Source organism: Aquarana catesbeiana, linkage group LG02 (genome assembly GCF_042186555.1).
Source record: "Aquarana catesbeiana isolate 2022-GZ linkage group LG02, ASM4218655v1, whole genome shotgun sequence".
NCBI lineage: Eukaryota > Metazoa > Chordata > Amphibia > Anura > Ranidae > Aquarana > Aquarana catesbeiana.
Genome location: NC_133325.1, coordinates 40,489,650 through 40,514,954, shown reverse-complemented (window position 1 = coordinate 40,514,954; position 25,305 = coordinate 40,489,650). Strand labels below are relative to the sequence as shown.

The 25,305-nt window shown below is 43.2% G+C and overlaps 1 protein-coding gene across 1 annotated transcript in view; it reads right to left on the bottom strand.

The window, feature by feature from the left end:
- The window catches only part of USP35 (ubiquitin specific peptidase 35), a 42,801-nt gene that overhangs the window by 9,274 nt on the left and 8,222 nt on the right, over window positions 1-25,305 (bottom strand). Inside the window, exons 4-7 of the mRNA XM_073612817.1 lie at window positions 23,143-23,244; window positions 20,774-20,932; window positions 14,379-14,572; window positions 2,394-2,487 (exon numbers count right to left, since the gene is read on the bottom strand). Coding sequence (XP_073468918.1) covers window positions 2,394-2,487; window positions 14,379-14,572; window positions 20,774-20,932; window positions 23,143-23,244 — 549 coding nt within the window. The remainder of the gene's footprint in view (window positions 1-2,393; window positions 2,488-14,378; window positions 14,573-20,773; window positions 20,933-23,142; window positions 23,245-25,305) is intronic.

The following is a 25,305-nucleotide window of genomic DNA, read 5'->3' as shown; positions in this document are numbered from 1 at the left end:
TCACATAATAATAAAATAAAACATAATTGGTCAACGTTTTTAATTATTAACAGGCTCTCCTGCTTTCCCTACCGGTGATCTTGCCTGTAGCTGCACTCGGACAGTCCTTGAACCTTCCAGTACTGAAAGGCTTCAAGGCCTCCAACCTTCTTTTGCACAAATGTATTGACTCAGTTGTCAAAAGAATGATAGTTAGCGGTAAAGGATACCAAAAAAAAAGCAAAAATTCCCTCAGTTCAGTAGACTTTTCTAGTATCTGTTCACTTTCTTCCAAGTTAAAATTCTTTATACCTCTTCCACAGGCTCATGGGAACTCTTTAGGTCAATATGGACATCTACCTTTAAATATCTTTAGTCCTTGTTACAGACCAGGTTAGGACTCAAACTGCAACAAACCAAATTGACCCTAATGCCGCCTACACACGACCGGACTTTTCGGCATCAAAGGTCCGACGGAATCATTCCGGCGGACAATTCGATCGTGTGTGGGCTTCATCAGACCTTCATCGGACCTTTTCTGTCGAAAATTCCAACGGACCTAGAAATAGAACAAGTTTCAAATATTTCCGACTGACTCGATTCCTATCGAAAAAAACGTTTGTCTGTATGCTAGTCCGATGGACCGAAAACGACGTAAGGGCAGCTATTGGCTACTGGCTATTGAACTTCCTTTTCTAGCCCAGGTCGTATGTCATCACGTTTGAAAGGATCGGACTTTGGTGTGATCGTGTGTAGGCAAAGTCCGTTTTGTCGGAACTCCGTTGAAAAGTCCTTCGGAGTTCAGTCCGACGAGAAGTCCACTTGTGTGTACGTGGCATTACAGTTCACGTTAAAAACAAGAAGTTTCGGACTACAGTACACTTGGGTGCCGTGACGTGGCCGCTGCAGCTTACACATATAATTGCAAATGTGTGCAAACTAAACCCTTTGGTTTTAACATGGACTGTTAGGCTTCATGTACACATGTCGTTTGAAAACCTCCTCTCAACACTGGAAACTTAAAAGCTAGTAACTGACGTTTACAAACATCAGTTTTGCCCCTTTTATATACTGCGTTTAGCAGCGTTTTTCTCTCTCAACATGTTTGGTATTTTAACCACTTGCTGACCGCCCACCGCAGATATATTGTGGCAAGGCGGCTCAGCTGTGCGAACCGTACATTGTTCCGTGCATGCGATCGTCAGGGCGCGCACGCTGCCGGTGGCACGCCCGCTGCACAAGGTGGGGAGCGTGCACGTGGGTCCGGCGGACTCGATGTCCACCGGCCACTCACGATTGCTCCCCACACAGGTAGAACAGGGATCTACCTATGTAAACAAGGCGGATCCCCATTCTGACAGGGGAGGAGAGAGAGATCTGCTGTTCCTAGTGATCCAGAACAGAGATCTCCCTCTACTCCCCGTTAGTCCACTCCCCCCACAATTAATAAGCACCTCCCTAGGGAACACTTAACCCCTTGATCGCCCCCTAGTGTTAAGCCCTTCCCTGCCAGTGTATTTATACAGTGATCAGTGCATTTTTACAGCACTGATCACTGTATTGGTGTCACTGGTCACCAAAAAGTGTCACTTAGGGTCAGATTTGTCCGCTGCAATGTCGCAGTCCAGCTAAAAGTTTCAAAAGTCCCTAAATCTTTCCCCTATTTTGTAGACGCAATAACTTTTGCGCAAATCAATCAATATACGCTTATTGTGATTTTTTTTTTATACCACAAATATGTAGCAGAATACATATTGGTCTAAACTGATGAATAAATTTATTTTTCTACATTTCTTGGGGGTATATGTATTTATGCAAAAAGTAAAATGTTGTTTTTTTATTTTTTTGTTTATAGCGCAAAAAATAAAACACGCAGAGGTGATCAAATATCACCAAAAGAAAATAGGTAAAAAAAAAATGACATCAGTTTTGTTTGGGTACAGCATCGCACGTCCACGCAATTGTCAGTTAAAGCGACGCAGTGCCGTATGGCAAAAAATGGCCTGGTCATTAAGGGGGTGAATCCTTCCGGGGCTGAAGTGGTTAAAAAAATAAAAAAAAAAAAAACAAAGCATTACAGTCAATTTAATGAAAACTTGCTTCCTTTCACCCCCCCCCCCCCCCCCTCCAGTGCTCTATGCTGGCATCGATGAGTGCATCCTCATACACGGTGGTGGGTGAAAGGGGGGTGTCTGTCCAGGCATGTAATAGAATATTGTACACCGGGGCAGGGTGGTCTGACCCTGGTGTCTCATCATATTAAGACATACTGTCCAACTGCTGTGAAAGGAGAGCAAAAGATAAATCTGAGAGAATGGAGGTTGTGGATAAAACGTTTATCTGGCTGAAAACCGAATTCTGTGACTTCAGTTGGGCTTTAAAAAAAACTGAAACCAAAAAAATAAACCACTTACCTGACTGTGTTCAAGAAAAGCAAATAGGTACTGCAGCTTCATCATCAGAGGCTGGGAGCTGCTGTCTCGCAGGCAGAGCACTGAGTGTCTGAAACTGACAACACAAAGTCAATGGACATTAACGGAAATCAACATTATTGTCACGTTTATTGGAGTCAGATCGGAACAAGATGGATTCTCTTCTATTTTTACACCTACTATACTTCTACTGCATTGCAACTGTGGGAGCTCAGGGTACCCCGCCAGGGCTGTATTATCTACCATAACTGCAGTCGTGGGCTAATCCCTACTAGGGCAGCCGGGTTAGAATGGGCAGCACCAGGCCGCAGAATTCATTATTTGTCATATCTTTTGTTTGTTTCTTTCTACTTGTTCACCTCTGGGCATTTGTGGCTAAAGTCAGAAATAAAACTGTAGGGGGAGATAGGTGGAGGGAATGTTGAGAGGAGAGGAGAACACTCACTACAATTCAAGAAACATGAAACCATTTCTCCTTTTTATGCCTGGTGGTCTTGCAAAAGTATTCACCCCCTTGGCATTTTTTCGTGTTTTGTTGCCTCACAACCTGGAATTAACATGGATTGTTGGAGGATTTGCATCATTTAATTTACAGAACATTCCCACAACTTTGAAGATTTTTTTTTTTTATTGTGAAAGAACAAATAGGACAAAATAACAGAAAAAGTCAATGTGCATAACTATTCACCTCCCCTAAAGTCAATACTTTGTAGAGACACCTTTTGCAGCTATCACAGCTCCAAGTCGCTTTGGATAAGTCTCTATGAGCTTGCCACCTCTTACCACTGGGATTTTTGCCCATTCCTCCTTGCAAAACTGCTCCAGCTCCTTCAATTTGGATGGTTTGTGCTTGTGAACAGCAATCTTTAAGTCTGACCACAGATTTTCTATTGGATTGAGGTCTGAGCTTTGACTAGGCCATTCCAACACATTTACATGTTTCCCCTTAAACCACTCAAGTGTTGCTTTAGCAGTGTGTTTGGGGTCATCGTCCTGCTGGAAGGTGAACCTCCATCCTAGCCTCAAATCACACACAGAGTGGTACAGGTTTTGCTCAGGAATATCCCTGTATTTAGCACCATCCATCTTTCCCTCAACTCTGACCAGTTTCCCAGTCCTGACTGCTGAAAAAAAATCCCCACAGAATGATGCTGCCACCACCTGTAGAAGGAGCTGAGCTCCGAGCGCGTAGCCTATCTGCCCAACCCATCGAACTGTAACAGTGATCCCGGACGTAGCCCAGCTGCCTGTGACGTCATTTCCATGTGTTCCAGGCTGGTTCCTGGAGCCTTCCTGGTGGCCACGGGACGGGCTGCTGACTCTCTGGGCCACATTGGATTCTTTCATGGACACCTGGAGCCCCAGGATCCCACTACAACATCAGATTACAGATGAGCCTATGTTTTTACTTCCTCTTGTGAGTGTTTACAGCTACTTTGCCATTAAAATGTGCTTGTAATAATGCACTTAGGTGACGCTTCCTGTGTTCTCTCTTCTTAGATAACAAACATGTTATACTTACTTCCTCTGTGCAAAGGTTTTGTACAGAGTAGCCCCGATCCTCCTCTTCTGGGGCCCCCCAGTGACGCTCCTGGCTCCTCTCCGCATCGAGTGCCCTCTCGGAGACCCGCTTTCCAAGGGGGCACTCATGCGGGTGCGCTCCCGAGTCCTGCTGCTGCGTCCATTGACACGACTCGGCCCTGCCCCCTGTGTCACTGGATTTGATTGACAGCAGCGGGAGCCAATGGCTCCCGCTGCTATCAATCTGTCCAATGAGGACCCGAGACAGCGGCTGGAGCTGCTGGGCTCGTTTCTGTCGCTGGAAAGATCTGATTTAGGTAAGTAAAAAGTGGGGCTCTGGAGGGCAGCTGTACTACAGAAGGTTTGCACTAAGAGGCCAAACCCAACCCCTGAAAAACAACCCCATACCATGATCCCCCCACACTGATCTTTCCAAGCCTGTAGACTTTACCTTACACATGAGCCGTGTTTTTGGGAACTGTGTCAAACGCTTTTGCAAAATCCAAGTATACCACGTCCACAGCCACCCCTCTGTCCAAGGTTTTACTTACCTCCTCATAAAAAGAAATCAGATTGGTTTGACAACTTCTGTCTTTCATGAATCCATGCTGTCTGTTGCTTAAATTATTTTTTTCCAGCAAGAACTTGTCTATGTGGTCTTTTATTAAACTCTCAAGAATCTTCCCAACTATAGAAGTTAAACCAACAGGTCTATAGTTACTTGGTAAAGACTTTTGAAATGGCTTTGAAATGACAGAGCTCAATTCTTTTAGGATCTGTGGGTGGATGCCATCTGGTCCAGGTGCTCTATCCACCTTTATTCTGTCTAAATATTTCTGGACCATATCACTTTTGAGCCATTGTGGATACAATACTTTGTGGAACCGCCTTTCGCTGCAATTACAGCTGCAAGTCTTTTTGGGGATGTCTCTACCAGCTTTGTACATCTAGAAAGTGACATTTTTGCCCATTCTTCTTTACAAAATATCTCAAGCTCTGTCAGATTGGATGGAGAACGTCTGAACAGTAATTTTCAAGTCTTGCCACAGATTCTCAATTGGATTTAGGTCTGGACTTTGACTGGGCCATTCTAACACATGAATATGCTTTGATGTAAACCATTCCATTGTAGATCTGGCTGTATGTTTAGGGTCGTTGTCCTGCTGGAAGGTGAACCTCCACCCCAGTCTCAAGTCTTTTGCAGATTCTAACAGGTTTTCTTCTAAGATTGCCCTGTATTTGGCTTAGGGCTGGGAGATTTTCTTAAAAAAAAAAATCTTCGATTCTCTTAAAAAAAACTCGATTCACGATTCGAATCGAGTTTTTTTTTTTTTTTTGGAAATCACGCCGGTCCCGAGGCGCTGCGGGCATGAGCTTTTAGGCGAGGCCGCGGCTTCGGCCTAGTCCGCGGCGTCCGGCCTCGCGGACTAGGCCGAAGCCGCGGCCTCACCTAAAAACTCCTTGCCCGCAGTTCTTCAGGCCCGCGCGGTGTCCGCGCCGGTCCGGAGGCGCTGCGGGCATGAGTTTTTAGGCGAGGCCGCGGCTTCGGCCTAGTCCGCGGCGTCCGGCCGTAGCCGCGAACTAGGCCGAAGCCGCGGCCTCGCCTAAAAACTCATGCCCGCAGCGCCTCCGGACCGGCGCGGTGAAAAAAAAAAAAAAATCTAAAAAAATCGATTTGCCTAAATTTTGAATCGATTTGACCTCTCAACTCGATTCAAGATTTAAATCGATTTTTTTCCCAGCCCTAATTTGGCTCCATCCATCTTCCCATCAACTCTGACCAGCTTCCCTGTCCCTGCTGAAGAAAAGCATCCCCACAACATTGATGCTGCCACCACCATGTTTCACGGTGGGGATGGTGTGTTCAGGGTGATGTGCAGTGTTAGTTTTCCTCCACACAAAGTGTTTTGCTTTTAGGCCAAAAAGTTCAATTTTGGTCTCATCTGACCACAGCACCTTCTTCCACATGTTTGTTGTGTCCTCCACATGGCTTCTCACAGACTGCAAACAGGACTTCTTATGACTTTCTTTCAACAATGTCTTTCTTCTTGTTACTCTTCCATAAAGGTGAAATTTGTGGAGAACACGACTAATAGTTATCCTGTGGACAGATTCTCCCACCTGAGCTGTGGATCTCTGCAGCTCCTCCAGAGTTATCATGGACCTCTTGGCTCTTCTCTGATGAATGTTCTCCTTGCCCGGCCTGTCAGTTTAGGTGGACGGCCATGTCTTGGTAGGTTTGCAGTTGTGCCATACTCTTTCCATTTTCGGATGATGGATTGATCAGTGCTCTGTGAGATGTTCAAAGCTTGGGATATTTTTTTATAACCTAACCCTACTTTACACTTCTCCACAACTTTATCCCTGACCTGTCCGGTGTGTTCCTTGTTCTTCATGATGCTGTTTGTTCACCAAGGTTCTCTAACAAACCTTTGAGGGCTTCACAGAACAGATGTATTTATACTGAGATTCAATTACACACAGGTGGACTCTATTTACTAACTAGGTGACTTCTGAAGGCAATTGGTTCCACTAGATTTTAGTTAGGGGTATCAGAGTTAAACATTTTGAAAACCATTTGTCATTTTCCTTCCACATCACAATTATGTGCCACTTTGTGTTGGTCTATCACATAAAATCCCAATAAAATACATTTATGTTTTTGGTTGTAACATGACAAAATGTGGAAAATTTCAAGGGGTGTGAATACTTTTTCAAGGCGCTGTATCCTTGGTGCAGCTTTTACATACTAGTGTAATCCAGTTCATGCAGTGTCTGGGCACATGGCACTGGCTTTAAATTGCAATTGTTTAAAAGAAAAAAAAATAGCATTGAAATGCTGTAAAAATAAACCGTTCAGGAAAATCTAGATCCTCGGCAATGCTGTGATGACACGGCAATTTTAAATTATTTTTTTTTTAAAGTCAGCCCTTGCTGCTATTTTAGTCCCACACACATTATTGAATGCCAAAGAACAGAAAAGTAAATCAATATTTACCGTAAACATCCTCCCTCTGAGATCTCATCCTGGAATGTAGTTAAATGCAGGTTGCTGTTCTACAAGGACACTCTGAGTATTCGTAGTCTTACTTTATGTTTTAAAGATGAACTCCGGGATAAGCAAATATTGTCTAAATCCATTGGTCATGTGTATTCTTCCTTGAATCTCGGTGAGCTTTGTGTATTTCTTCCAGATCTGTGCAAACTTAGGAACTTCCTGTAATAAAGACCGCTCACTGCTGCTCTCTCTCCTTGTGCAGGATGACTGGTCTTGTCTCCGCCCCCCTCCTGTAGTTTTAGACAGGCAGCCTGTAGTGGGCGGAGCCTGCTGGGTCCCTCCCGCAGCTCTGCTGTCTGCCCAGGCTATGCACAGCACAGTGATGATGTCACTGCTACTTTAACAAGGTCATATCTGGGTTTGAAAAAGCATTTGGTGCAAACAAACTGGATTTATGTCCTTTGTGGTTAAGGACCAGCCTCGCTTTGGATTTTAGGTGTTTACATGTTTAAAACAGGTTTTTTTGCTAGAAAATTACTTAGAACCCCCAAACATTATATATTGTTTTTTTTTCTAACACCCTAGAGAATAAAATGGCAGTCAATGCAATACTTTTTTTTGCACCGTATTTGCGCAGCGGTCTTATAAGCACACTTTTTTTGGAAAAAAATTCACTTTTTTTGAATAAAAAAATAAGACAACAGTAAAGTTAGCTCAATTTTTTTTTATATTGTGAAATATAATGTTATGCCGAGTAAATTGATACCCAACATGTCACTCTTCAAAATTGCGCCCGCTCGTGGAATGGCGTCAAACTTTTACCCTCAAAAATCTCCATAGGCAACGTTTAAAAAATTCTACAGGTTGCATGTTTTGCGTTACAGAGGAGGTCTAGAGCTAGAATTATTGCTCTCGCTCTACCGGTCGCGGCGATACCTCACATGTGTGGTTTGACCACCGTTTTCATATGCGGGCGCTACTCACGTATGCGTTCGCTTCTGCATGCGAGCTCGCCGGGACGGGGGGGGGTTTTAAAAAAATGTTTTTTTTATTTATTTTGCATGATTTTATTTATTTTTACACAGTTTTTTTTTTTTTTAAAATTTGGTCACCTTTATTCCTATTACAAGGAATGTAAACATCCCTTGTAATAGAAAAAAGCATGACACGTCCTCTTAAATATGAGATCTGGGGTCAAAAAGACACTAAAAAGCAATAATTAAAAAAAAAGTCATTTAAAAAAATGACATTGAAAAAATTGTGCCTTTAAGACGTATGGGCGGAAGTGACGTTTTGACTTCGCTTCCGCCCAGCAGCGTCATGGAGATGAGTGGGCGCCATCTTAGCCTCACTCGTCTCCAGGCACAGCACGGAGATGGATGCGATCGCCTCCGCCACCACCGACGGCTCCGGTAAGCGGCAGAGGGCACCGGATCGCGGCGGGAGGGGGGGGCCCTCTCCCGCCACTGATAAAAGTGATCTCGCGGCGAATCCGCCGCAGAGACCACTTTTATCCTAAAGCCGACCGCCGCACGAAAACAGGGATACCAGGGTTATGGCAGCTAGCTGCTGCCATAACAACGATATCCGCTGCCAAAGTTTGGACGTACATCGGCATGCGGCGGTCGGCAAGTGGTTAAGGAATATATTCAAATAACGTTTTTGTGCATGAGTTCAGCTTTAAAATGTCTGGAAAACGTTTTGTATTAAAAAACAGGGCCCCTGCAAACAAAGACTATTCATGCTTACCTCTCTAGCAGACTGTAGCTCTGCTGAGCCGTTATGTCTGGCATAAGGTTGACACTTTTTCTTCAAGCAAAACCAAAATTGTTTGTTCATCCAGCTGGAGCTGCCTGTTACTCTATAGCAGGGGGCAGGCAACCTGGGGCCCTCCAGCTGTTGCAGAACTACAAGTCCCATCATGCCTCTGGGAGTAATTGTAACTGCCAGCCTTGCAATGCCTCATGGGAAATGTAGTTCCACAACAGCTGAAGGGCCCCAGTTTGCCTACCCCTGCTCTATAGGGGCTCAGCACAGTGGCAGGTCCTAATTTGAGAAGTGTCCAGGTGCGGGCGAGCGGCCCCGAATGCACACTGTCTGTGTCCAGGGGCCCTACACCTGCATCTACATACCTGTCAAATTAGGACCTGTGGCTGTGTTCATACAGCTGCTCCGTCTCCATACCTAGGCTGCCTACACACAGCTCCAGGTGGCTTTCTGCCACATTTAAAACCCCCCTGGTTCACACTGTACAGGCCACAGCACCCATGTGAATGAGCCCCAATACATCATTCACACATAAAGTTTCTTCTATAAACTCAATACAGTTTTATCTTTTAGGTTTAGCAGGAATTTTGTAAGTTATGTAGTTTTTGAATCTGCTAATAATGATGCTAGTATGTTAGTGTATTTGTGCAAAAATATAGTTTTAATATTGGGGGGGGGTGAGATAGGCTGTATCTGTGATTTATAGCAGCAGCCTTGCTCATGTATAGAGGGGGATCTAATGTGATGAGGGGACCCCTGACATGATGGGAGGCCTCTAATATTATCAGGGGGCCTCTAAAGTGAAGGGGGAACTGAACTGTCAAGGGGAGCTTCTGATTTGAAGAGGGGTTGTGATGTGATAGGGAACCTCCGATGAGAAGGGAGGCTTCTGATGTGATGGGGGGCAGTGAAGTGATGGGCAACCTCTGATGAGAAGGGGGAGCTTCTGATGTGAAGGGGGGCTGTGATGTGATGGGCAACCTCTGAGGAGGAGGGCTTCTGATGTGAAGGTGGCTGTGATGTAATGGGAAACCTCTGATGAGAAGGGGAGCTTCTGATGTGAAGGGGGGCTGTGATGTGATGGACAACCTCTAATGAGGAGGGCTTCTGATGTGAAGGTGGTTGTGATGTGATGGGCAACCTCTGATGAGAAGGGGGGCTTCTGATGTAAAGGGGGGCTGTTATGTGATGGGCAACCTCTGATGAGAAGGGGGGCTTCTGATGTGAAAGGGGGCTGTGATGTGATGGGCAACCTCTGATGAGAAGGGGGGGCTTCTGATGTGAAGGGGGGCTGTGATGTGCAACCTTGGATAAGGAGGGCTTCTGATGTGAAGGGGGGCTGTTATGTGATGGGCAACCTGATGAGAAGGGGTGCTTCAGATCTGAAGCGGGTTGTGATGTGATGGGGAACCTCCAATGAGAAGGGGGGCTTCTGATGTGAAGAGGGGCTGTGATGTGATGGGCAACCTCTGATGAGAAGGGGGGCTTCTGATGTGAAGGGGGGCTGAGATGTGATGGGCAACTTCTGATGTGAAGGAGGGCTGTTATGTGATGGGCAACCTCTGAAGAGAAGGGGGGCTTCAGAATGGAAGCGGGTTGTGATGTGATGAGGAACCTCCGATGAGAAGGGGGGCTTCTGATGTGAAGGGGGGCTGTGATGTGATGGGCAACCTCTGATGAGAAGGGGGGGGCTTCTGATGTGAAACGGGGCTGTGATGTGATGGGCAACTTCTGATGTGAAGGAGGGCTTCTGATGTGAAGGAGGGCTGTTATGTGATGGGGAACCTCCAATGAGAAGGGAGCTTCTGATGTGAAGAGGGGCTGTGATGTGATAGGAAACCTCAGATGAGAAGGGGGGCTTCTGATGTGAAGGGGGGCTCTGATGTGATAGGAAACCTCTGATGAAAAATGGGGCTTCTGATGTGAAGGGGGGCTGTGATGTGATGGGAAACCTCTGATGAGAAGGGGGCTCCTGATGTGAAGAGGGGCTCTGATGTGATAGGAAACCTCTGATGAAAAATGGGGCTTCTGATGTGAAGGGGGGCTGTGATGTGATGGGAAACCTCTGATGAGAAGGGGGCTCCTGATGTGAAAAGGGGCTGTGATATGACGGGGAACCTCCGATGAGAAGGGGAGCTTCTGATGTGAAGGGTGGCTGTGATGTGATGGGCAACCTCTGATGAGGAGGGCTTCTGTCGTGAAGGGGGGCTGTGATGGGATGGGCAACCTGAGGGGTGCCTCAAGATTTTGTATACTTTCACAGGATGCTATGACTGAGAAAAGGTTGAGAAATGATGCTCTAAGTATGGAATGATCCATCCCAGTCACTTGCTGTATAAGCTGGCTCCAGCAGGGTGTGCTAGAGGTGTGACATCCAGTGTTATGGGATTTGGAGTCCTCCTGTGAGGAACCCGTGAAGATACTGACTGTCATGAAGTTCCACTTGGGCCTAGAGGAAGCAAACTGAAGCTGTCCTCCCCAATGGAAGTGGTGATTGTGTGAGTGAGTGGAAAGTCAACACAAGAACCTCTTCATGCTGTCCTACCCTGAATATCAAGATACCGATAGAACCTCAAACGTCAGGGAGCCACATTCAAAGTTTAAGTGTCCAGTCAGTATAAGAAAATAATAAAGTGTGGCGCTAAAAGGTGATATAATCAGAAAAGGTTTTAATACCAAAAGTGATAAGTAAATGTGCACAGTCCCGGGGTATGTGCAAAGAAATTTTTTTGGCGAAGTGAGAATTATTAGGTGGTAATCCCCATACATATACCAAATATCCTAGTGATGATCCTAGGAGTGAATACAGGGATAATAGCTTCCCCACCTAAAATATCTTAAAACCCAAATAAACAATGGTAAAAATTGCATGTGTAGTGATAAATTACATGTGTAATAAAAAACTCAAACTTAATGTCAACAATGATTGAAAACAATAAGGTGATATCCGGTGAATCAATATTAGATAAGATGACTCTACTTAAGTATTGGGACTCTACCTAAGTATTGGGAGTAACACAATGATGTGTAGTACTGCTCCTACAACCCTACAAATAGACAAACAAATATGTAGTTAAAAGTCCATCAGGGTAATGAATATAAGGATGACTCTTAGAGTCCACCACCAAATGATGGAATAATTTTGGATTGTTTCATATCACTCTAGGTGCAGGCAGTCCTTTTAAGTGTGTCAAAACAAAAGATGTTGGCCGTATCCTTGCACATAGGTCAATCCTTCCTTAATATGGTGATATTGGCTCAAAGAAAATAGGTGTGCAATGCCCTTACCATATAAGGTGGACTCACAAGCCCTTGGCGGTGAGTCAAACGAGCTTGTACCGTCAAACGGTGTGAGGCTGTAAACCCGTGAGATGGTCTCGGATAGAATCTCCCCTGGTAGCTCCGGATAGCACGCTTCCAGCTCAATATAGCTCGACAGATGTCATCTAGAGGTATCTCCTTGGTACGACTGCGCTGGGGTCCCAGGGCTATCTCAATCCTCAGACGGTGAGAGAGGTTCCATCAGCAACCGTTATCGTGTAGATGGGCAAAGAGAAGGAAAAAACTTCCACATAGTGTAAATCTTTCACAAACGTAACAACGTTTACTAAAAAAGAAGGAAATTTTGCAATTAATTACAAAAATTGGGGCGGTAAAAACTAGGCTCAAAGTAGTAAAAAATGCCAAAATTTTAAAAGAGTTGCGCAGTGAGTGATGGTTGGGGTAAATGCATAAGATCCCGACGCGTTTCATCCTCAAAGACTTCTGCTGGGGTTACCCCTACCATCACTCACTGCGCAACTTTTAAAATTTTGGCATTTTTTACTACTTTGAGCCTAGTTTTTACCGCACAATTTTTGTAATTAATTGCAAAATTTCCTTCTTTTTTAGTAAACGTTGTTACGTTTGTGAAAGTTTTTTCCTTCTCTTTGCCCATCTACACGATAACGGTTGCTGATGGAACCTCTCTCACCGTCTGAGGATTGAGATAGCCCTGGGACCCCAGCGGAGTCGTACCAAGGAGATACCTCTAGATGACATCTGTCGAGCTATATTGAGCTGGAAGCGTGCTATCCGGAGCTACCAGGGGAGATTCTATCCGAGACCATCTCACGGGTTTACAGCCTCACACCGTTTGACGGTACAAGCTCGTTTGACTCACCGCCAAGGGCTTGTGAGTCCACCTTATATGGTAAGGGCATTGCACACCTATTTTCTTTGAGCCAATATCACCATATTAAGGAAGGATTGACCTATGTGCAAGGATACGGCCAACATCTTTTGTTTTGACACGCTTAAAAGGACTGCCTGCACCTAGAGTGATATGAAACAATCCAAAATTATTCCATCATTTGGTGGTGGACTCTAATGCCCCGTACACACGGTCGGACTTTGTTCGGACATTCCGACAACAAAATCCTAGGATTTTTTCCGACGGATGTTGGCTCAAACTTGTCTTGCATACACACGGTCACACAAAGTTGTCGGAAAATCCGATCGTTCTGAACGCGGTGACGTAAAACATGTACGTCGGGACTATAAACGGGGCAGTGGCCAATAGCGTTCATCTCTTTATTTATTCTGAGCATGCGTGGCACTTTGTCCGTCGGATTTGTGTACACACGATCGGAATTTCCGACAACGGATTTTGTTGTCGGAAAATTTTATCTCCTGCTCTCCAACTTTGTGTGTCGGAAAATCCGATGGAAAATGTCCGATGGAGCCCACACACGGTCGGAATTTCCGACAACACGCTCCGATCGGACATTTTCCATCGGAAAATCCGACCGTGTGTACGGGGCATAGGAGTCATCCTTATATTCATTACCCTGATGGACTTTTAACTACATATTTGTTTGTCTATTTATAGAGTTGTAGGAGCAGTACTACACATCATTGTGTTACTCCCAATACTTAAGTAGAGTCATCTTATCTAATATTGATTCACCGGATATCACCTTATTGTTTTCAATCATTGTTGACATTAAGTTTGAGTTTTTTATTACACATGTAATTTATCACTACACATGCAATTTTTACCATTGTTTATTTGGGTTTTAAGATATTTTAGGTGGGGAAGCTATTATCCCTGTATACACTCCTAGGATCATCACTAGGATATTTGGTATATGTATGGGGATTACCACCTTATAATTCTCACTTCGTCAAAAAAATTTCTTTGCACATACCCCGGGACTGTGCACATTTACTTATCACTTTTGGTATTAAAACCTTTTCTGATTATATCACCTTTTAGCACCACACTTTATTATTTTCTTATACATTTACACGGGTCAGGTTTTTGTGTTGGCTGCTGCTTTTTGTAGGAGTTGGCGCAAATCTTTTTTTATAAATTTCCAGTCAGTATAACCTTGGGAGAGAGGGACAGAGAAAGTTTAGAAGGATAAGAAGACTAAAGACTGTGAAGCCTTCAGGCATCCTTTGCTCCCTCCACATTACTGGTCTCCATAAAACTACAAACCAACCTAATTAAAGTGACTGGCCCCATCATTCTGTACATCCCAAGACAATATACCAGGGACCTTATTGCCAAGTAGATGAGCTTAGGGCATTCACAATCTAGCTAGTGGTTAACTGGAGATCAATATACCATCATAATTATTGGGTCTCATTACTATCAGTACTACAACAGTATATCAATGTTCTCCATGTTTACTTACTCAGAAGCCATGAACAAAGCCTGCAGGATGCTGTTCATATAACATGTATTTCCCAGATTAATCAGGCCGATTTTACCCGTGTCAGATTTGGATACCAGTCTGGGGTAATATGGAGCCAGTTCATTCTTCTGCGATGTCCAGGCATTCTGACCCAGCAACTGTTTTATCCGGTCTTCATTTGGTACCGGGAGTTTCTATTTGAAAGAAAAACACAGGAAGTTACATGCTGAATACCCTTATAATAACTTGACAATCAGGCATACATTCCGCTAGGTACACATGTTCAATTGCTTGGTAACACAAATTAGCCAATCACATGGCAGCAACTCAATGCATTTAGGCATCTAGACGTGGTGAAGACGACTTGCTGAAGTTCAACCTGAGCATCAGAATGGGGAATAAAGGGGATCTAAGTGACTCTGAACATGGCATGGTTGTTGGTGCCAAACAGGCTGGTCTGAGTATTTCAAAAACTGCTGATCTACTGGGATTCTCACACACAACCATCTCCCTGGCTTACAGAGAATGGTCCGAAAAAGAGAAAATATCCAGTGAGGGGCATTTGTGTGGAGGAAAATGCCTTGTTGATGTCAGAGGAGAATGCAGAATACCATCTCTGAACGCACAACACATCGAACCTTGAAGCAGATGGGCTACAGCAGCAGAAGTCCACAACGGGTGCCACTTCTGTCCGCTAAGAACAGGAAACTGAGGCTACAATTGGCACAGGATCACCAAAATTGGACAATAAAAGATTGGAAAAACGTTGCCTGGTCTGATGTGACATTCAGATGGTAGGATCAGAATTTGGGGTAAACATAAAAACATGGATCCATCCTGCCTTGAATCACCGGTTCAGGCTGGTGGTGGTATAATGGTGTGGGGGATATTTTCTTGGCACACTTTGGGCCCCTTAGTACCAATTGAGCATTGTTTAAACCCCATGGCCTACCTGAGTATTTTTGCTGACCATGTCCATCCCTTTATGACTACAGTGTCCCCATCTTCTGATGGCTCCTTCCAGCAGGATAATACATCATGTCACAAAGCTCCAATCATCTCACCACTGGACAATGAGGTCCCTGTACTCCAATGGCCTCCACACTCACCACATCTCATCCAATAGAGCTCCTTTGGGATGTGGTGGAACGGGAGATTTGCATCATGGATGTGCAGCCGACAAATCCGCAGCAACTGCCTGATTTTATCATGTCCCTATGGACCAAAATCTCTGAGGAACGTTTCTAACACCTTGTTGAATCTATACCACGAAGAATGAAGGCAAAAGGGGGTCCAACCCGGTACTAGCAAGGTGTACCTAATAAAGTGGCCGGTAAGTGTATATACAAGCCCCAAAACATGCAGAAAATCATCTAACTGGCTTTCTCTCAGGCATGGCATGTATTTTCCTAAAGTGCTCTATCAATAGCAAAGCACAGAACAAGCTGCATGTTATTTGATCCTAAAGCAACTCAGTGCTGCCCTGCGTGATTTAAAGGATTAACAGAAAATTAGTCTAGAGATTAACAGGTGAGGAGAACTATGTGTGCAATATGATGAGTGACACACATATCTTTTGTTAAAGGCCAATGCCCTGTACAGGAGATGATCAGAGACTGCAGACATACTACAGGAGATGATCAGAGACTGCAGACATAGTACAGGAGATGGTCAGAGTCTGCAGACATAGTACAGGAGATGATCAGAGACTGCAGACATACTACAGGAGATGATCAGAGACTGCAGACATAGTACAGGAGATGATCAGAGACTGCAGACATAATACAGGAGATGATCAGAGACTGCAGACATATTAGAGGAGATGATCAGAGACTGCAGACATACTACAGGAGATGATCAGAGACTGCAGACATGATACAGGAGATGATCAGAGACTGCAGACATACTACAGGAGATGATCAGAGACTGCAGACATACTACAGGAGATGATCAGAGACTGCAGACATACTACAGGAGATGATCAGAGACTGCAGACATATTAGAGGAGATGATCAGAGACTGCAGACATACTACAGGAGATGATCAGAGACTGCAGACATGATACAGGAGATGATCAGAGACTGCAGACATACTACAGTAGATGATCAGAGACTGCAGACATACTACAGGAGATGATCAGAGACTGCAGACATACTACAGGAGATGATCAGAGACTGCAGACATACTACAGGAGATGATCAGAGACTGCAGACATACTACAGGAGATGATCAGAGACTGCAGACATATTACAGGAGATGATCAGAGACTGCAGACATAATACAGGAGATGATCAGAGACTGCAGATATAGTACAGGAGATGATCAGAGACTGCAGACATACTACAGGAGATGATCAGAGACTGCAGACATACTACAGGAGATGATCAGAGACTGCAGACATATTACAGGAGATGATCAGAGACTGCAGACATAATACAGGAGATGATCAGAGACTGCAGATATAGTACAGGAGATGATCAGAGACTGCAGACATAGTACAGGAGATGATCAGAGACTGCAGACATAATACAGGAGATGATCAGAGACTGCAGACATAATACAGGAGATGATCAGAGACTGCAGATATAGTACAGGAGATGATCAGAGACTGCAGACATAGTACAGGAGATGATCAGAGACTGCAGACATAGTACAGGAGATGATCAGAGACTGCAGACATAATACAGGAGATGATCAGAGACTGCAGACATGATACAGGAGATGATCAGAGACTGCAGACATAATACAGGAGATGATCAGAGACTGCAGACATAATACAGGAGATGATCAGAGACTGCAGACATACTACAGGAGATGGTCAGAGACTGCAGACATACTACAGGAGATGGTCAGAGACTGCAGACCTACTACAGGAGATGCCAAGAGACTGTAGTTATGATACAAGAGACGATCGGAGACTGCAATCATAGTACAGAAGATGATCAGAGACTGCAGACATAGTACAGGAGATGATCAGAGACTGCAGACATAGTACAGGAGATAATCAGAGACTGCAGACATAGTACAGGAGATGATCAGAGACTGCAGACATATTACGATGGACACAGTACCCAATTAGGCCTCAGAGGGATAGAATTGGTGGAGGAATGCCAATATAACGGTAATCCCTAAGCCAGGTAAGGACCCTGCACTATCCGACAACTACCGCCCAATTGCTTTATTAAACTCAGACTACAAAATTTTCACTAAGATATTAGCCAATAGATTATCCCCACTATTAACGTTCCTGATCCACAGAGACCAGGTGGGATTTGTTCCCTCGAGACATGCTGGAGATAATACAAGAAGAACCATAGATCTGATAGACCTAATAACTAGAACTAAACGTCCCACCATAGTCTTGAGCTTAGATGCTCAAAAAGCTTTCGATCGATTAAGTTGGCCCTTCATGTTCGCAGTCTTAACCCAATTTGGATTCTCAGGCCCCTTTATACGAGCCCTACATACCTTATACTCCCTCCCTACGTCTCAAGTCCAGCTGTCCTCCTATAACTCGCAACGATTTACTCTCAGTAATGGTACGAGACAAGGATGCCCTTTGTCGCCCCTATTATTTATATTAAGCCTAGAACCTTTAGCAGCAGCTATCAGATCCCATCCTAATATCAGAGGAATCCCACTACGACATCAGGACTACAAACTCTCTCTTTTCGCAGACGACATTCTACTCACCATCACACACCCCGAGATTTCATTACCCTTCTTACACGAAACCCTCTCCACATTTGGGTCCTTATCAGGATTTTGTATTAATCAGACTAAAACAGAAGCTCTCCCCATCAATATACCCTCAGATATACTCAGCTCCTTACAAAACAGGTTTAAATACAGATGGTGCCAGACTTCACTAAAATATTTAGGAATTCATCTTACTCCTTCATACCACTCTCTTTATCAAGCCAATTTCCCTCCTATGTTCGCAGAAATTGCTAAACTCCTACAACACTGGTCTTCCATCCCAATTTCCCTTCTTGGTAGGATTAACGTTCTCAAAATGTCGGTTTTGCCCAAATTACTGAACCTTTTTGAAACACTTCCCGGTCCCGGTCCCTATGTCGCAGTTGAAAAATCTCCAGAGAAAGTGCCTTAAGTTTGTTTGGAACAATGCATCCCATAGAATTGCTCAATCGGTAGTCCTCTCTCCTAGAGCTAGAGGAGAACTAGCCTCCCCCGATTTTATTAAATATTACTATGCCTCTCATCTTAGAGTATTGACAACATGGACCTCAAGGAAGGCTGCAAATAGATGGGCCGGAATTGAAATGGGGATTACTGCCCCTGTACATCCATGCTATCTATTATGGCCTTCCTCTCAGAAATTCATACCCCAACTAAGGTCTCTGTGTCTCTCCCCGATGCTTTTTACGCTTTCAATCTGGAAAAGGTGCAGAGACAAATTTCATCTCTCCTTACCTTGCTCCCCTCTCCAGAATTTCCTTTTTAACCCAGAAATTCCGGACGGATTATCATACCTGCGAACAATTTCGTGGACACACGCGGGGATGTTTCAGCTGCGACATTTAGTTCACCCAGTAACACACAAACTTTTACCTTTCTCAGACCTTAAAGAAGAACACATCCTACCGAAATCTACAGAATACTTTTACCTACAAATTAAACATTTTTTCCAAACCTGCTTCCCCTCCTTATCCTTAGAAAATCCCACTGCTTTTGAATTATTATGTACAAATGGCCCTTACGAACCAAACCTAATCTCATCCATATATAAAATACTCCAGACAACACCCCCTTTAAATGACGCCATACATAGATACATGACAAAATGGTCCAAAATGCTAAACAGATCAATTTCATTAGTCCAAAAAAGAAAGCTGCGCTCAAACAAAACAGTCTATGTAATGACAACAGAGAGGTTTTAAAATCCTTCCAGAATAAACAGCACCGCCACCGTGTACTTTGAAGCAATAGTGACAATCCACCCTAGGAGTTAAAACCTGCTTACCAGATGGCAAGCATAAAAGGGCAGGTGGCTATAGCCCAGCCAAGGCCTTTTAGCTTGCTGGCACTCCCGGTGTTCGTGTGGGGGGTAAAACTCCAAATTCACTTGCGTTGCCACATGTCACCATTCACCACGAAAACCACGGATGACAGTTAAGTTAATAAAATTGCGTGTACAAAGAGCCGGCCGGCGTACAAACAAACGGAGCCCGTCCTCTTACTCCGAAAGCTTGGTGACGTCAATGCATACCTTCCCAGACGCGTTTCGTCATCATCTGACGTTGTCTTCTTTTTTGGACTATTTATTTTGGTGTGATCGCACTATAAGCTGCTGCTAGTTACATATTTTTAGGTCAAGCGCGGTTCTTTTTATTTACAGATCAATTTCATTAATGGATTGGGGTAAAATTTGGGAGTCGGCTTCTAAAGTTTCCAGATGCGTGGCACAAAAGGAGACCTCTATTAAGACAATATTTCTTTGGTACAAAATTCCTGAGTTGCTACATGCCCAAAATGCGTCTCTTTCTGATTTGTGCTGGAGATGTGGACGGTCCATAGGTACACACCTTCACATTTTCTGGGATTGTCATGTCTTAGGTACATATTGGATTGAGATACAAAGTCTATTGCAATCACTTTTCGCCACATCTATTCCATTAAAACCCATACATTTCCTGTTAGGTCTACCCTTCCCGGGTATCCCTAAACCACTACAGAGACTAGGGTCTTTTATACTTTTGGCAGCAAAAAGAGACATCCCTAGACTTTGGCTCTCTACCAACACTCCCACTTTACACCACGTCCTTTCCATTGTTACAGATATGGGTAAATTGGAACATTTAACAGCAAAAATTAAAGGTAAAATTCCCCAATTTGAAAAAATTTGGAAACCTTGGGATGATTCAAAATTTTGTTCTGAACCTTCCATTTCTGCTCCTTTTTGATTTCAACTTACATGTTCTCTTGAGCATCCTTGTGTTTTGAACATGTAATTGAGATAGCAACATAGATACTGTATGGAATTATTTCTTTCTTAATATATATGACCCAATTCGGGAAGAAGCTGACTTCTATCTATACAGATATCCTCACCATGTTTCTTTACAATGTTTGCACTACTTTTATTTTGATTGTTTCTGTGTAAACTGTCATGACTTTTCCTTATTCCTTTTGTTATGATGAATTATATTTGTTGAAAAACTTATTGAAAATAAAAAATTATAATAAGAATTGGTGGAGGAATGAAGTCTCTGCCTCCCTGTACAACTCCAAGAACATACTCTCAGAAGGCCGCTGAATGGTGAGTAAAGAACCCGGTTCCCGATGAACAGCACATAGAGAAAATATCATTTATACTCATGATAGGGCTATAAGAGACTTTGATACATGCAACCTTTTGTAGAGAAAATGAACACCTTTATTGATTCCATGATCGACTCATAAAGATCCGGATATCCAGAGAATCGGAAGACCATACAGTGGACGAGCTCCGCTAGCTGCTCCACACAACTGGCCGCTGAATTTGTGTTCTCATTAGAGAGGCTGGAAACCACTTGGGGGACGTGAGGAATGATCTGCGGGAGCAAAAGAGGAATTTCAGGAGGGATTGTAGAGAGAGCAAATAATAGAAATCAGCACAAGGAGCAATGCTGCTGTAAGGGTTTCATTCAATGACATTTCCTTTTTTAATTATTCTCTGTTGAGGTCTATTTCTAAAAAAAAATAGCCATTCATCTCGCAAATTTGCATGTACATCCAGTCTGTGCGAACTGGGGAAAAAATGAATGTTCTTTAGGCTATTTTCTCTTCTGAACGAATATTCTTTTATTATGGGCAGTAGTAAAATACTGCCTTATGTCCACTAGATGGAGCTGAAGAGCATAGGAAAAACATACCGTATGTTCTTTGTGACAGGGGATACAATGTAACAATTCTAGAGAACCATTGGTTACATTTATTCCCTCTAACATTCTCTTAAATAGTTACATTTGTTACACAGACGTATGCTCTTCAGCGCCATCTAATGGTCATAATGCGGTGTTTTACTATGGACTATAATAAAAGACCATTCATTCAGAAGAGAAAACAGTCCAAAGAATATTCATTTCACACAGAGCAAATGTAAATGCAAATTTACTGGGTGAATGGCAATGCAAATTTTTTTTTTTTTTTTTAAAAGACCCCATGTGTCTGAGTTTGCCATCAAGTTTGAGTCAAATCTGAACTTCAATACAGGAAGTTTTTATTATTATTATTTTTTTTAACCAAAGGATTTATATTTCCGTCCACCCAATCCTGAGATTTACACAGCTCTGCTACCAAGCACAGCCCGGTGGATAGTAGAAGTTTTCTCGGTTACACTTGAAGCCCAAATAAAATGTAATTTTAAATCAGCTAAATGCATTCCAGGTGCATGAAAACAAAAGGCGTTCAAAGTTTAAGGCCTCTTTCACACGGATGATCCGTATGTCCGTTTTTCATCCATCCGTTTTCGGATGAAAAACGGACATACAGTCATCCCTATGGAGCGTCGGATGTCAGCGGTGACATGTCCGCTGACATCCGACCCGCTCCGATCCGAAAAGTGTAACGGAGGAAAAACCTACTTTTTCCTCCGTTTTCGGATCGGATCGGATGACGACGGACACTACAGACCGTCATCATCCGATCCCCCCATAGGGGAGAGCGGCGCTCTGACAGGTCCGTCGCTGCACAGTGTGCAGCGATGCACCTGTCATCTTCCTGCTCAGCGGGGATCGGCGGAGCTATCCCCGCTGAGCAAGCGGATGTTCACGGGGCGGATCATGACTGATCTGCCCCGTGTGAAAGAGGCCTTAGAGTTTATTTTCTTGAGAAAGCAGCCACAGCCTGGGTAGTATCACCTGCTCCCTGCCAGCATACTGCAGAAAAAGGACCCTTGCTCTCTGTGTGGAGGCAGTGGTCTCTCTGCTGAGTCAGAACTAGAGCACCCCATTCAGAGGGTATAATGAGCTTTGCTGATTCCAGGGGTATAGGTCTGACACCCCCCCCCCCCCCGGTCAGTCTGACCTATACCCCTGGAATCAGCAAAGCTCATTATACCCTCTGAATGGGGTGCTCTAGTTCTGACTGAGCAGGGGGCGCACGTCAGACCACTGCAGAGAGCCTACTGCCTCCACACAGAGAGCAAGGGAACTTTTCTGCAGCATGCTGGCAGGAGACAGGCTTTACTACTCTTATACTTTGAACACTGTGGGGGTTATTTACTAAAGGCAAATCCACTTTGCACTACAAGTGCAAAGTACAAGTGCAAAGTGCACTTGGAAGTGTAGTTGCTGTAGATCCGAGGGGGACATGCAAGGAAAATAAAAAACAGCATTTTAGCTTGCATATGATTGGATGATAAAATCAGCAGAGCTTCCCCTCATTTCAGATCTACCCCTCAGATTTACAGCGACTGCACTTCCAAGTGCACTTTCAGTGCAATTTCAAGTGCACTTTGCACTTGTAGTGCAAAGTAGATTTGCCTTTCGTAAATAACCCCCTTTGTTTTGTTGGATATGAAATATATGTAGCTGATTCAGGCTGAAAGCTCCATTTGGCTTTATGGACTGTAGATGGAATGAAGTCATGTCCTCTTTGGATCTCCAGCCTGCTGATTGGTCAGTGAAGGAGCAGCGGGAGAGTTATAAGGTCACCTGTCTGCTCTTTCCTCTTATCAGTAGGTCCCTATCAGCACATTTGTTTGCAGCATCCCTGCTCCTCCCTCTCCCAATCTGAGTGTGGTTGTGCTCTACATTCTTACCAGGTGGAATGCTTCAGGGGAGTGTTGATAGCTCAGTAACATATATCGAAGGACAGAGAGAGCTCCCTCTCGGACCACAGGGTACAGCAGCTTGGAGAATACCTGGAAACAGACCCGTATAAACAGACATGTTAGGTTTAGGAAAACAGTGGGATTTCTAGTGTTCCTTGGGGGAGGGCCTACAGGAACCTACTTTGGTACTGTTGAGTTCTCATTGGTTAATCAATGTCCTGAACCCCTTGGCCCTATTGGAGAGGTTACCCTGTTGTTAGTGAGGATTGATAAAGAAAAATAAGTATGTAAAAAAAATGATAGCAGGCCGGCTTAATGCTCTAAAACTACAAAGGGCTGGGGATGGATCCTGGTAACATCCCTCACCACAAATGGACACATGGCCTTATTTCGTCAATGAGATTGTCCAAATGTGGCCATGTAGTCATATTAGGCCAAATTACGACAATTTCCTTTGGCTCACCCTTACATATACTTACATATAATAAATTACATTACTAAGTGCTTATATGCTAATGTTGGGTTCATATATATATATATATATATATATATATATATATATATATATAAAGGTTTTGTATGCTGCATGGGGAAGACACATATGGGGAGAAGTAATGGTGCTGCACACCCCAAATGGACAAAAATGGGAAAGGTCCCCCGGGCGGGGGGGGGTTAAGCAGCAATGTAAAGTAGTTGAACGAATACATGGGTTTGGAAAATAGATCCTTTATTAGAGAATTAGAGTATGATATTTAATAGTAGTTAAAATATGAGCTCTGATGGGGGCATACCCATACCAAATACAGAGAATTGCAAACATAGAAATTATACACAACATTCCATAATGTCTGATGAATAACAATGACTGACGCGTTTCGACCCATACATTTGGGGTCTTCTTCAGAGGATAGGTTTTGTATGCTAGGATGACTTTGCAGAAAGATGTTATTAGAACCAAATGTGCTCAGTATTGTTAAAAAGCCCTGTGGTGGAACATGGAGACAGTATTTCATCAGTGTCCAAACGAATCAGCAAATATTCAGGTTGTAGGTGGCCCTGTCGGTTCCATAAAACTAGATTTTTTTTCAAATGACTTTTGTTGAAGGGGCCAGGCGGATAACTCACCCAAACAGCACCCGTATATGCAGGCACTGTTCATTCTGACAGCTGGTGGTGCCCCCTACTCCCTAAGAAGGTCTAAGGCCCCATTCACACCTCAGCGTTTTGTAGCTGGGAGCTCAAAACTCCAAAACGCTGGAGGAGAAAAAAAAAATCAATTATTCCCTATGGAGATGGTTCACATCTCCACAACAAGTCGCCTGAAGCCAAACGACTGAAGCTCAAAAAAGTAATTAATTATTATTTTTTTTTCATTTTATTTTTTCAGCAACTTAAGCTCAAAAAAGTTCTGGAGCTTTTCTTTTTATTATTATCATTTTATTTTTTATTTTATTTTATTTTTTATTTTATTATAATTATTTTTAATTTTATTTATTTTTTATTTTTAGTGGGTTTTGTTGTACGTTTCAGAGCATTTCTCTGCTCAAATTAAATAATTAAATGAAAATAAATAGTAATAATAATAAAAAGTAAAATAAAAAAAAATTAAAAAAATAAAAACCCAAACTCCAACACTTAACCCTAATATTAACTGCTAACCCTAATACTAAACCCTAACCCCTAACTCTAATATTAACCCCTTACCTTAACCCCTAACCTAACAAAATAAATAAATAATAGGTAAATAACTAAATAAATAAACCCCTAACCAGTGTTAATTTAGTTGCCTAAAATATTTTCGTCTACTAATTTAATACTATTTTAGTCGACTAAATATGACTAAAACAATGGAGATGACTAAAATATGACTAAACCTGAAATGGCATTTTAGTCAAAAGACTATAACTAAAACTAAAATCGAAATTTGATGTCAAAATTAACACTGCACTACCACATAAGAATATGTAAGGGGCATCTACTAAGTTGCTAAAAAAATACAATAAAATAAGAAAAAGGCTTTTCTTATTTTTTTTAATATTTAACATTGGTAATATATTCAGGTATTAAGTGCAATTGCATTACAGCCAATGGAGTTTACATCTTTTTTTTTTTTTTCAAGTTGTGCTTGTCAAACAGCAATATATTTCTTTA